The sequence below is a fragment of the Clupea harengus genome, chromosome 16, assembly GCF_900700415.2.
Source record: "Clupea harengus chromosome 16, Ch_v2.0.2, whole genome shotgun sequence".
NCBI lineage: Eukaryota > Metazoa > Chordata > Actinopteri > Clupeiformes > Clupeidae > Clupea > Clupea harengus.
The window spans coordinates 1,686,767-1,700,571 of record NC_045167.1 but is presented as its reverse complement, the minus strand read 5'-3'; the positions used below and the strand labels follow the sequence as shown (position 1 = coordinate 1,700,571).

Sequence of the window (13,805 nt, the reverse complement as noted above, 5' to 3'; positions counted from 1 at the left end):
AATTTACAGTGAGGGGCAGTTTCCTTCTAGCAGAAAAAAGGTAGCAATTCATCATAATAACACGTCATAGCATTTTTCTGTCTCTTTATAGGTTTGACTCTTTTTCCATTTTGCACGTTTAGATTTCGTCATGATCCCCCTACTGGACAGTAGAAGTAATAGTAATACTGTATCGTACGTCATGATCCCCCTAGTGGACAGTGGAAGTAATAGTAATACTGTAGCGTACGTCATGATCCCCCTACTGGACAGTAGAAGTAATAGTAATACTGTATCGTACGTCATGATCCCCCTACTGGACAGTAGAAGTAATAGTATTACTGTAGCGTACGTCATGATCCCCTACTGGACAGTAGAAGTAATATTAATACTGTAGCGTACGTCATGATCCCCCTAGTGAATAGTAGAAGTAATAGTTATACTGTATCGTACGTCATGATCCCCCTACTGGACAGTAGAAGTAATAGTATTACTGTAGCGTACGTCATGATCCCCTACTGGACAGTAGAAGTAATAGTAATACTGTAGCGTACGGCGAGGTGTACTTGGCTGACTGAAGGTTTGTAGACTTTCTTAGATCTGCTGTTTTTATGCTATGAATGTTTTAATTGCACAAAAAAGCACAAAAGTGTAAATTCACTCAGCCCAATCCAATATACACTGGATATTGTTGTACATTATGCATACTTTCAGTGGAATTAGAATAGACTTGCATTGCTTCTGTACTTTGAGAATAAGAACAACAGGGGTGAAATATATTTAGATTACAATAGTGCTTAATCAGACTTCCAGCTGATCTACAAGTAGGACATACTACCTACACAGACATAGAAATAACATCAATAAGATGTTAGTGTTCTGTGAAATATTATTGAAACAACACACGTGTTTTATCAGATGTGTTTTATTAACAACTTACGTGTCATTCCCATTACAGTAACAATGTTATCTTAAAGATGCAGTCCACGATTTGGTTTCCCAAAGGTTGTTGATACTTGAGCTGAACAGCCAATCAAATGACACCTCCCCCTTCCGTGCACCTGAAGCACCGTGTTGATTGGTTGGGACTGTTTATGGCTCTGTCTGAGCCACTAAGTCTGTTTCTCATATGCAGCACCAGGGCGGTGTATAAAGTGGATGGGATTAGAATCGCGGACTGCACCTTTAAAGTTTCAGTGTCCCTTTTCTCAGGGTGCCACTGCAAGGGAATTATGTTCTCGGATGAATACATGAATAAATAAATATGAACTTGATACAAAAAGATTACAAAAAATATATCTTACAATACAAATGGCAGTGTTATGCTTCTGTACATAGTGAATTATTAGTCAGACGACCATACAAGGCACTTAATTCACTAATTTCTCTCATCAAACATTTTAACACTAAACTAAGCCAGACATCATTTTTAAAAACCCATTATTTGGATGATGTAATGCTACTAACATTTGGAAACCACTACAGCAACTACAATATTATAAGTAGGTTACTCTTTCAGATTAGGGGCCGTATTTTGACAGTGAAAACGGCTGGCGGAAACAGCTGGCTGACAATCAGAAACCATCAGTGACCAAGTCTGATTTATCTATCTGCCAAAAAATATAACGTTCCCTTCATTGGCAAGAGTGGCGCATTATGTTATCCTGGCAGTCTTTTAAAAAAGAATAAATATTTAAATAAATAGCCCGGAAAACCCGGGTTATCATCTAAAAACTTTTACTTCTATAGAAAGTAGAGCTGACTTCTTCTGCTCCCATAAGTCACCACACCACAGCAAGTGCCAGAATGTCTGCTGAAACATTTCACATTTCAGCCCAGCTATGCATTTTTTCTTTTCAGCACCTAGCGCCGAAGTTGCAAATGTGTTCCGTTAGACGAATTTAGATTATTAAATTTAATATGTATCACATGTGTTGATATTTGCACATTGCACGTTTGGACATTTTACAATGAAGGCCTAAATAAATTGGACATGAGATGGGCTATATTGATCTTAACCAAAATAACGCTAGCTTGTCATGGAATCTAAGTGAGCAAAATCACATACCCAGAATAACAATATAACAGCCAGTTTGAAGGAATGCGGCCAGCTACAATTATATGTATCAACGAATTTGAATAGTTTTGACCAACAGAAGAAGCACTACGGTTTAATCCTTGTAAAAGAGCACTTGGTGAACACTGTCCAGAACCTGCGGCGATATAACCATCTTCTTACACTGTAATCTAAACCATTCAGTTTTAAAGAGATTGCTCAACATTGCTTTTTGGTTGGCTTCAACCAAACCTTTGATTAATTACCTTTGGCGCTGCCGTTTATGCTGTCAAAATGGGGCCCTAGGTCTCAACTGACACTAGTGTAAGTAATTGTTGGATCCTTGCAGTCTTAAAACTTTAAGACTTAAAACTCATTATCAGCACCTACATGAGATAGTAACTTTACATTGACAGCACTTCAACTAAACTGTTGAATCTTTTTTGACCCAATTCAGCAGATTTGTTTTTTCGTTGTTCTCTAAATTAGGTATATCTTCAAAAGCTGGGTAGTGATAGTGAGTGGGCGGCAGTGTGTTGTGAGCAGAAGATGCGTTCACTGAGCCTGGACTGGGCCAATGGACAGATGTTGAGCACTGGGCTGAAAAAAGGAGAGAGAAGAATCCATTGTCAAACGAGAGCAGTTCGTCTTCAGCCAAGGGTTGGATACTACTACCTATTCACAAAACCCACCTACCAGCATTGTGTTGACTAGCGCTGATATCATGGCATATCTTCGCACCGCATTGATTCTGATAAACTGAAAAATGTAGTAACTTGTCAGTAGTGATATCTCAATTGAAAATGAGCAGTACGTTCATTTCCACAATCCTGAAAAAGAGGTGTACCTATGATAGTGGTGAGTGCAGTCCCAAGCATGAGGATGGCCACAAGCAGTGCAGTCAGAACTCCCACAGCTGGGGCAATGAAACAGGCGCTCTCCCAGGGGGGACCGGACCGCACGGAGCCTGGGGCCTCTCCAGTGGCAGCTGTAATGACAGGCACAGGAAAGACTTTAAAAGAATGAAGCACAACTGTATCCTTATAGGGAGGACAGGATGTTGCTGTTTCCCAGTGGACTGTACATGCTGTGAATAATGGATTCAGTCAGGAAACTCTGAGGGCCTGCGCTGGTTGGTTCTCCATTGCTACCATGAGCCAATCGTGTTCTCCTCATGTCCAACACTACCCTTTGAAGACTCGTGCCTGCAGCATAGACGCCAAGCAGCAGGTGGACAGCATGATGAGTTTTCTAACTCTCCCGCCTTCTTCCCCAACACCACCTAGGATGGGGTTTGTTTGTACACACGGCTTTGGTCATGTTTTATTTTCGTTTTATTTGTTCAGCAGCAGCAGCATATGCAGCAGAGGCCGCAATGCCAGCCTGTTTATTGGCCACCCACATCAGTGATTACCTTGTAATGACCTTGTGTTTATTGTTACATTAGCCACATCAAATATCTTCCCTCTAACCTCTCCCTAACCACTCCACACACACACAAGCACACACACGCAAACACCCATGCGCACGCACACACACGCACACACACGCACGCACACGCACGCACACACACACGCATGCACACGCGCACACACATACACACAGCTGGGAATGGCCATCTAAACACCATGACCATTCAGAAATAATGGTCCATTATTCGACCAGGAACACACATTGGCATCGAAACTTTATACCACCTCAGATAAGGATCATGAAGGGCTGCATTCCAACACAACCTGTCCTCTATCAAAAACACTAAAGGCATTTTCCAAAATGTCCTTACAAAGCCAACATTTAAGTCCCAGTCAATAGCTAAATTCTTCTGCAAGTTCAACAGTTTAGCAAGTATGAACTCACTGAATCTGAAGTCACAGTGGAGAACAATGGCAGCATACTTCACATCAACTCTTCTTGCCTGTGAGAGAATAAAACAGGAGGATAGATATTATGCGAATGCCTCTGACAGATTCTAAATACTCTAAATGGCAGAGAAGAAGCTTACCTGAATGCAGCAGTTTGGAGCACACATACTCAAGCTGAGGTTGGGCACCAGCGATTGATATTTCACCTGTTAAAGAAGATGGGAAAATTGAGTCATTCAGTGTTCAGAGCAGCAAGTCTGTGATTTCATTCAGATGTTGCTCATCATAGGTAGTCGTGAATGGAAGTAGATAACACTTTTCATATATTCATACTTTCCTACTGATTACCTGATTACAGAAAAGATCAAATGTATCCGGGGCCCAGTTGTATACAAGTAATTGGTTTTCGGATTGGATCGTATCTTGAAAATAGGTTGTTCAAAAGAAAAAAAATCCAATCTTGGTTTTGATCTGAACTTTTTAGTAGGACTGGGATAGTTTTGATTCAAACAAAGTATATTACCATGACCTCAGAACAAGGGTGGACTCAGAGTTCATTTGTTCACAATCCAGGCATAGAAAGCTTTTCTTCAGAACTCCATTTAAGTGCTTTATTGCAGAACTTGTTTTACAATGAGCAGCGTTGAAGCATGTCTGCTCAGGTTTCTTTTTGTTGCAAAGAAAATTGGTCATCAGCCATGGTAGGAGTGGATAGGACCTGTCTTCTAATATTGTGCCATTGGGTCGGCTGGTTTGGAGCTGTCTGTCTAGGCCTCTTCCTCAGGATATGTCAGACCCACCCACACGTTGGAGGTTGATGCTGAGCTTTCCCCTTTTCGTTGACATCCTCCCACTCCCTGTCATGAGGTGCTTGTATGCACAAGAGTGCAGTCGATAACATCAGTAGCTTTTGGGTTCGAGAGTGGGACCCCTAGGGGTTTTCTGTGTTGACGTTTTGTCCTGACAAGCCCTGCAAAGTTCTTAATAAAAGGATTCCCAAATTAAAACCAAGCACACAGTTCCTCAATGGTGTGTTGCTCTGGTGGTTTTGTATGTTCGGCAGGCACCCTTTGCCGGTATCCGCCCAAGGCATATAAACTCGAAACACCAAAGAGGGACGGACTGGAAGGGACTTAATTTCACTGCTGCAGAAAACCCACCCACTGCTGGAGGGGGTTAGGAGCCATTATGCCTCAATAGTAGGGAGCTTTCATTTCACTAAGGGTGGAGAAATGACTCACAGAAAGAGAAAAGACATTTGGGAGGAAATCACCCAGGATGGGAATGCCGTGGGGTCTGGCCAGAGGATGACCATGGAGCAAGTGGAATCTAGATGGAAGATGCTGAAGGCCAGGGCAACAAAGAAGCAGCAAAAAACATCCATAGGGCAACAAGCCCTTTGGGAGAGGTGATGTGGTTCTTGACATTATTGGAGGTAAAAAATACCAAGCGCCCCATGGGACAAGGTGTTGTCAATATGACCGTGAGCCCATGGGATTTAAGGTGTTGTAAATATGACGGTGAGCCCATGGGATTTAAGGTGTTGTAAATATGATTGTAGAGGAAAGCGAGCCAGTTCATTCTAATGCAGAGGAAACATTTACTCTGGATCTCACCCCAGTTATTGAGGAAGAGAGCGGACCCTCACTAGTAGAGCCAGTCATTTAATTCACCACAGGAACGGCCTATAAGTCACTTGTTAAACAAGAAACTGAAGAAGAGCAGAAGAACAGATTTATCTGGCAGATAGTAGACTACATTGTGACACGTAGTCCCATTTGGAGCACTGATCATTCAGATTTGGTCATCTTGAAAAGTTTGTATCTAGATCAGGGTTGTCCAATACAACGTTGCTTTGAAAAACCAGCACGAAAGTAAGATGAATAACCTGATCCTGGATAGCAAAACATGGGATCGCCAGATCATCCGGATTCAGTGGAAACTTTTTGAACAACTGGGCCAAACGTAATCTGAATCTTAGAAATGAAAGACTCACAGCGGTGAAGGTGATGACATCGTTGTGTTCCTCACATGCCACAGGCCCAGTCCTCCTACACACACTCAGCGAAAGGGTGGGTCTGATCTTGGATGTCACCAGCAGCCGTGGCGTGACATTCTCCATGACCACTCCTATGTCCCAGGCTAAAAGCAATAAAGATGCATGATAAGATAATCTCAGTCACTCTCAACTCTTTTTTTCAGGAGACGGCATGGCCAAACAAATGGGTTTAGGCTCAGGACCTGTATGTGCTACATGTCTACTTTATGAGTGGAACATTGGGATGTCCTTGGAAATTAGGAAATGGACTCTGGATAGGCTATTTACCTGTAAAATTGCTACCAGCAAATGGACACTTTATCCAGGAAGCCGTTTTCGTGGTAAACTAATGGAGTACAAAGAGCAGAGATGATTTAATTTAGGTCAGCACGGAGTGACTCACATCAGCATGAGGTTCTGCGTCATTATGGAAATAAAACCAGACACTAGAGTAACCCAAAACGTCACCTTCATGCAAAGCTGTGGGTGTGGATCCACTGTAGAGAACAAAACCTGAAATGAAATTCAAAATAAAACATGACTACACAGTATATGTATTACTTGTTGTGGTGTGTATTCCCCATAACAACAAGGTAAAAGAATATGATGAGATCACTGCCATTTATGACCATCAGAAAGTGTCATGTGTTCTGTTCTTATCAGAACTTTCCAATCTTCAGTCTGGTTTTCATTAATGTTGCTTAATAAATGATGATGCCATTGGAGACTGGGGTCCAAAAGTGTAAGAATGTGATTATGCTAAGAATATATTCACGATGTCTCACCTTCCCCTTGGTAACAGATTGAGATGCATCCGCCAGATTCTGACAGACACTCTCTCCAGTTTTTTGGCACAAGGTGACGACAACCTCAGTCTGGCATGCTGGTTCCCACGATAATATCTGCTGTACTGAATCAAAGGCCACGCCAGACCACAACTCCTCCATATCTAAGGTAGACCATTGCACAAACCATACCATATCATTAATCAACTTCTGTTGTAGGAACACAGTTTAAAATCCTGTATCAAAATACAGGATCATCTTTTTCAGAATTTCTGTCAACTCAGAAAGATAAACATACTATTCTTAAAGGGGCAGACTTGGATTCGAGGTGCATCAAACACAGAGGACCAACCCTGTAAAATGAAAGAGAATTCCATTGTGATTCTAGTTAACTCCCATACATATTATTTCAGGTTATTATTTCCATAATATGCAACCAAAAGTTGCACACTGTAATTAGTTACCTCAATGCACAAACAAGGCAGTGGTCTGGCATACTGCAGCACTGCATTCTTTACTGGATCCTCCTTTTTCAACTGGAAATGCAAACAGAAAATACCACTGTCAAGTCTAACTGGGTAATGGCAGGCATGAATTCATGTATGCAGTAAGAACATGTAGTGATCTGATATTAATTCATGTTTGCAGTAAGAGCATGTAGTGATCTGATATTAATTCATGTATGCAGTAAGAACATGTAGTGATCTGATATTAATTCATGTTTGCAGTAAGAGCATGTAGTGATCTGATATTAATTCATGTTTGCAGTAAGAGCATGTAGTGATCTGATATTAATTCATGTTTGCAGTAAGAGCATGTAGTGATCTGATATTAATTCATGTTTGCAGTAAGAGCATGTAGTGATCTGATATTAATTCATGTTTGCAGTAAGAACATGTAGTGATCTGATATTAATTCATGTTTGCAGTAAGAGCATGTAGTGATCTGATATTAATTCATGTTTGCAGTAAGAGCATGTAGTGATCTGATATTAATTCATGTTTGCAGTAAGAGCATGTAGTGATCTGATATTAATTCATGTTTGCAGTAAGAGCATGTAGTGATCTGATATTTCAAGAAAAGGATTCCATTGAAGGTGGGCTAATAACCCATATTTTTTTGCACTTTTGTGCACATTGTCCAATATCCTATTCTATCCTTTTGTTATTTATTTCATTTATGTGTTCTTTTTTTAGCATGAAAATGACACTATGATGAGAAAAAAGGAGAGGGCGTTGTAGCTCAAACTGGTCATTCTTGAGGTTGTGTGCTAATACTGGCTAGTACCACTAGGGGAGCACCAGAGTCTGTTCTGTGACCGGTCAATGCTGCCGGCACCAGTGTCTGGTCAATGTGTTCCGTGAAGCCATTGATACCAGCAGTTCAACTGGAGAGGATAAATGAGATCCCCTTTTCCTGAGACTGTCCGCTCCAGTTATCATGGAGTAATTCACATATATTTGTAATCTTTCTATCTCATCGGGCAGATTTCCTAGTGTCTGAGAATTGGCCCATGTCATTCTTTTACATAAAGTAGGTGATGGAGATTATTTAAATAATTACCATCCAATCTCCAGATTACCCAGTTTAGCACAAATCTCGGAATCTTTGGTTAACAACCAACTCAAGACATTTCTTCCAAGTCACTCAGTATTAGGTCCGCACCTAACTGGATTTAGTACTAATCACAGCACTATCTCAGCTACCACAGTAGTTACAAATAATATAGTATCTGCTTTAGATAATAAGAAACACTGTGTTGCCCTTTTTGTGGATCTGTCAAGAGCATTTGATACAATTCATCATCTATTGTACCTACAAAGATGATATAATATTGGTTTGGATGGTAATGTTTGTGATTGGTTTCAGAGGCCTCAGTGTGTGAAGTCAGGAAATGTCAAGTCTGAATCCTTGCCGGTAACAAAGGGTGTTCCATAAGGATAAGTTTTGGGTCCTGTCCTATTCACCATTTATATTAATGATCTCTAGTTCATATTTACACCGATGACACTATTGTATTGTATTACTCAACTAGCCATTGAGAACCTGCAACTTTCCTTTAATGCTCTTCAGGAAGCTCTTATTAATGTTAAACTAGAGCCAGAAATATTGATTATAATAGTTTGCATATCCACTGCAAATGGATTTAACAGTGAGAGAGTCGCTGAATACAAATATCTTGGCATCCAGCTTGGTAAGAATCTTACGTTTAATTACCATATAGACAAAATTGTCAGTCAACTGTGACCAAAAACTGTAACTTATTTTACAGAAACAAAACCAGCTTCCCTATGATTAGTAGGGAAAGGATTGTTGAAGTAGTTTTCATTTCAGTGTTGGACTAAGAAGATTAGGAGTCATTTACAGAAATGCTGCTCCCTCCACCCTTAAACCCCAGGGGCACGTTCTAGATGTCTTACTGGTGATGGCTATGGTAGTCACCATTGTGTCCACAATGATTAAGTGGGTTGGTCATTTCTAGAAGAAAGGTGAAATAAACATTGGTTTCTGTTTATCTGTAAGGCCATTGTCGGAAAGCTACCACCTTATATCTCAATGATACTGGACTGGAATTTTGAACCCTGTCAAACCCGCTCAAATGACTGGCTCATGCTTGAGGTCCCTCATGTACACTCCGAACTGGGAATGTCAGTCTTTTGTTTCAATGTCCCTCATGTTCACTCCGAACTCATGTCAGTCTTTTGTTTTAATGCCCCAACATCCTGGAATGATCTTCAACACACTTTTTTATCGTTCTCTACTTTCATACAGACCATTTAAAACCATGATCACAAACCTCCCCGCCGGTAACTTTTAAGCGATTTGAGCTGGTAATTTTATCTGTCTTTTGAAGTTATTTTATTGCTTTTGTTTGTTCACTATGTTTAATTATCTATTTTATTATGTTTTATTTGTATTTGTAATCTCAGTATCAAATGAGGGCTACTCTCAATGTATTCCTGAGAATTAAATAAAGGTTGAATGAATGAATGAATGAATGAATGAATGAATGATATATTCTCTAAAAAATGTTACATTTTAAAAAGCAACATTTTCATGATGTAGAATGATAAATGTTATTGAGTTTTGCAGAGTTAGAAAACAGGACTCACAAGTTCATAGGCTCCAGTCCCACGGCAGAGGTATCCCTTGTGACACAGCCTGAGGTTGTAGTCTGTGTTCTCCAGCATGTCCGTCACTGACACAGACAACTCTCTTCTATCAGAGTCCAGCTGGTATGTTATTTTCCCCGCTACCACAGTGACATAAAGATTACAGACTCAAGTGAGAAATAAGTGATCCTGTACGTAAATAGATAGAAGAGATAGAAAATGATTCAAATGAATATTAGTTCTTGAAAATCACCAATGCACTCTGGGACATTGCCTTGAAGGTCAACATGGCTGCATCCTGAAATGAGAATAAAGGATTGAATCACTGTAACGTAGATGGCATTCATACCAAACAAAAGACTATGCAAGTCAAATCATGTCTGTTTCATTTCCCTCACCTGGGACATTGTGGGTTTTGGAAACACTCGAATTGCAGAATTCAGGCAGTGTTTTCAGTGTCACACGGAGATCCTGTCCTACACCTACTTCAAAGCAGTTGTCTTGAACTTCAACCTGATGTGGAGAGAACCAAAACCAAAATAGATTAAATTAATATGTTTAATTGTGCAGCAATCTTGTAGAAGACATATAATACAGTCTGAACTGTTAACTAGAATTGCTTGCGGTGAACTTGAAACCATCCATATCTGAAGCCACTGCAAGACTACTTTTACTACTGTCAGTCATATCTGTAGATGTGCAAATCTGTATCTGACTGGCGCAGTGTACCTGCCGTGCACTGAGCCGTTTCAGTGCTGCTTTGGGGAACCTAAGAGTCCTGCATCGTTCCATCATGCCTGCTGCCATTGTGCACATGGAAATGCCCTTCACGTGTTCTGAGAAAGAAATCCCTATTAGTCGTCACCCCTTCCTCACCGTCACAAACATCCCCTGTGCAGTTCATGCAGATTTCATTGGAAGGCTGCGCCCTTGCAATGACTAACCTGATTCATCATTATGAGATATTCTAACAGGGAAACTGCACAGAACAAGGGTCACTTTTTTGTTGACATCTGAGGTGTCATGACCTCTCAGTAGCCAACCATTAAACATTCAGTGAAAGTGTCATACGTGACGCCTGACAGGCGGCTGTTCAGTTTTGAAACGGTCGGAAGTGCTTCATACCATTCATCAACAAAGTGCTGCTCACTTGGAGAAAAGGTGAGCACTGCTGCCGCCCCTCACACTTCATCACCGTGGAGACACTCATGTTGAGGAATACATTGTCCTGGAGGCCTTTGGGCGGTTTCTTGCATCGTGCAAAAGAAACTGCTTTCAGTAAAAAAAAGAAATCAGTAAAAAGTCTGTGAAAAATCTCTTACATTGACATGGTTCATTAAAGACTTGGTTTTATTTTGAAATCTTATTTAACATTTTGAAATAACAGGTTGGTTAAATATGTATGTAAATTACATTCATTAAGGTCTCGTCAGTAGTTTGCATGAGGGGACTGAGAGAGAAAGGTTTTTCTACATCTTACTAATCTTAGTTCTTATGGCTAAAGATACTCAAGTATGTGGAAATTGTGTAGAAATGAATAAAATGAGGAAACTAATACTCACAAGAACGTTTGGATTTACAGAGCAATCCCTAGAAGGAGACAAAAAACTAAAAACATTGACATGTGCATCTGAAAATGATGTCTTCAAACCACCACAAACAAAGCTTTATCAGAGTAATGATTTGCATATGCTAGTTATGCAATGTGTTCGGTTGTAAATCACACATTTAAATGAAAACAACTTTGACATGTGTATCTGAAGATGATGTGTCATCAAAACACCACAGAAAATGCTTTATCAGAGTGATGATTTGCATATCCTAGCTGCGCAATGTGTGTGGTTGGAGATTACATGTGTATGAGGAAATGTTCAATTGTAGGGGTTTACCCAGGCGACTGTGGGCTACTACATCCTGGTATCATTGACACTAAAGGTTTTTTTCTCTCTGAGTGTAACGTGTTGTTTCTGTGCTCAGGGTGGGGTTCATCCGTTACTGCCATAGAAATCAAAACATTCCTATTTTGGTTTATTAACTGTTTTTGAATAGCTAGATGACAGTGGAGGTTTATTAACTGTTTTTTAAAAGCTAGATGACAGTGGAGGTTTATTAACTGTTTTTGAATAGCTAGATGACAGTGGAGAGCTCATGAGCTCAACTGCACACAACGCATCTGATGGTGACCCAGTGACCACACTCCACCTGTCCTGGGCACCCCACTAGAGCGCCCTGACTCTTTTAGTATCTAAATATAATTGAGGTGAAAGTTTGGTTTGGATAAATGTCTTCCCTTACACAGATAACAGTAAAGGAAGACACATTGTGGACTTTATATATATATTATATATTGACCAGGTATTCTTGTTAGTGTTCTTGGAAGACCAGGTATTCTTGTTAGTGTTAGTGTTCTTGGAAGAGAACTGCTAGAATCTAATAAATAGTTCATAGAAGTCATTTTTTTAAATTCCTTTTCAGTAGTCTTTCACTAAACTCATTTGGAAATATTCTCAGTCATGAACATGTTGTCTCCATTTGAATAAAAGTTATCACCTTAATAAAACTGATTCTTGGTGATATGGTATATGCACACTTTATATATATATATATATAGAGAGAGAGAGAGAGAGAGAGAGAGAGAGAAAGATAGAGAGAGAGAGAGAGAGAGAGAGAGAGAGAGAGAGTAGATATGACACAGCCCTTGTTTACCACTTCAAATTACAGTAAGGAAGATCTATTTAAATTCTTAATCATTAGTGCCAGTAACAATTGAAATTGTCTCAAGGGGTTATACAGAGCCCAAACGAGACAGAGTGTTTGTCCACAACCCTTTCCCATAACCACCTGATTTACTATGCCTCAGCTATGACTCAACTCACTATGATTCCAAGTACAATAAGTGATGTCATTCTCAGCACCATCAACATGAGTCATATCCAATGCCCAAATGATTAGCAAGTATGACATTGCAGACTGAGTTATCATGATATTCATTGTTCTACTTTAAAGCATAGTGGTCATAACTGTGTAGGGGAAGTGTTAGTATTACCACATCTTGACTGGTGACATGCAGAAACATATCTATGCATTGCACATGCAGAAAATGTATTAGAAAACTTTTTCCAAACTGACATACAAATGGTCTTTTCTATGACACCAGATACAGTTTACAATGACCGCAGCTCTAGTTTTAAGAGAAGAAGTAGACATAAATAGTACACTACCTTATTACAGTGTGCTCCACACTGCTGGATGTTCTCAATTCTGTAACCATGTGACACACAACTGTGGAGACACATAAGCATCAATAAGGCAGATCTCATCTTCTGACAGTCTTTGCTGCACGGCCTAATCTGACACCGGACTTTAAAGAGAAATCCTTAAACGTTAAAGATAGTTTAACTCGTAATAAAAAAAAACTGCTGATCACTAAACATTTTAGATTTGTGCCACCACTCAAGGATGGCAAATACAAATATTATTGTTAAATATCTCAGTTAATATTTCCTAAAAGTCCATCATTATAATAGGCTTCTGAGATAACAGCTGAGGACCCGGAGCCAACACATCTCAAGAAAGCTCTGTGCCGTTATAAATATGTCAATGAACAGTAGTCTCCACCTCTCTCTCAGTTGTTTCTCCTCCTTCCACACACACGCACACACACGCACGCACACACACACACACACACATATTACCTCCCACAGGCTACTGGATGTAACTCATTATTTATCTGGTATCATTATGTCCTCACTGTAATCTTTGAAAGTGTCCAGGCATCACATTCAGAAGCATAACAAGGTGATGATTGGTGTTAAAACACACTTGTGTGTTTTCAATTCACTGCAGTCACAACCTTTGAGATCAGTCCCACTTATCGTCAGAGTTAAAAGGAAGTCTTAAGTTTGGTTAAAGGTCACACTCTGTTTATTTGGAAAGGAGAACTTTGTTAAAGGGCATTATGAAGTTCCTCAT

The 13,805-nt window shown here is 40.0% G+C and overlaps 1 protein-coding gene across 1 annotated transcript; it reads right to left on the bottom strand.

The window, feature by feature from the left end:
* Positions 1 to 888: 888 nt before the first annotated feature.
* Positions 889 to 13,416, bottom strand: il17rel (interleukin 17 receptor E-like). Its single transcript, XM_031582759.1, has 18 exons — positions 13,055 to 13,416; positions 11,396 to 11,423; positions 10,959 to 11,102; positions 10,563 to 10,669; positions 10,232 to 10,346; positions 10,087 to 10,131; positions 9,834 to 9,973; positions 7,185 to 7,256; positions 7,019 to 7,073; positions 6,721 to 6,884; positions 6,404 to 6,448; positions 6,224 to 6,281; positions 5,894 to 6,039; positions 4,038 to 4,103; positions 3,893 to 3,950; positions 2,883 to 3,023; positions 2,732 to 2,794; positions 889 to 2,635 (listed from the first exon to the last, which is right to left on the bottom strand). Exons 1-18 carry the CDS (start codon positions 13,151 to 13,153, stop codon positions 2,460 to 2,462), a joined length of 1,722 nt encoding a protein of 573 aa, XP_031438619.1. The 5' UTR covers positions 13,154 to 13,416; the 3' UTR covers positions 889 to 2,459.
* Between the last annotated feature and the right edge of the window lie 389 nt (positions 13,417 to 13,805).

Excerpts from the sequence above, each read along its gene's own strand:
- il17rel (XM_031582759.1), bottom strand. The coding sequence starts at position 13,153 with ATGAGATCTGCCTTATTGATGCTTATGTGTCTCCACAGTTGTGTGTCA. Across the intron at positions 10,670-10,958 it reads CAGCACTTTGTTGATGAATG|AACACGTGAAGGGCATTTCC; the intron begins GTATGAAGCACT and ends TTTCTTTCTCAG. Across the intron at positions 6,040-6,223 it reads TGCTGGTAGCAATTTTACAG|CCTGGGACATAGGAGTGGTC; the intron begins GTAAATAGCCTA and ends TATTGCTTTTAG.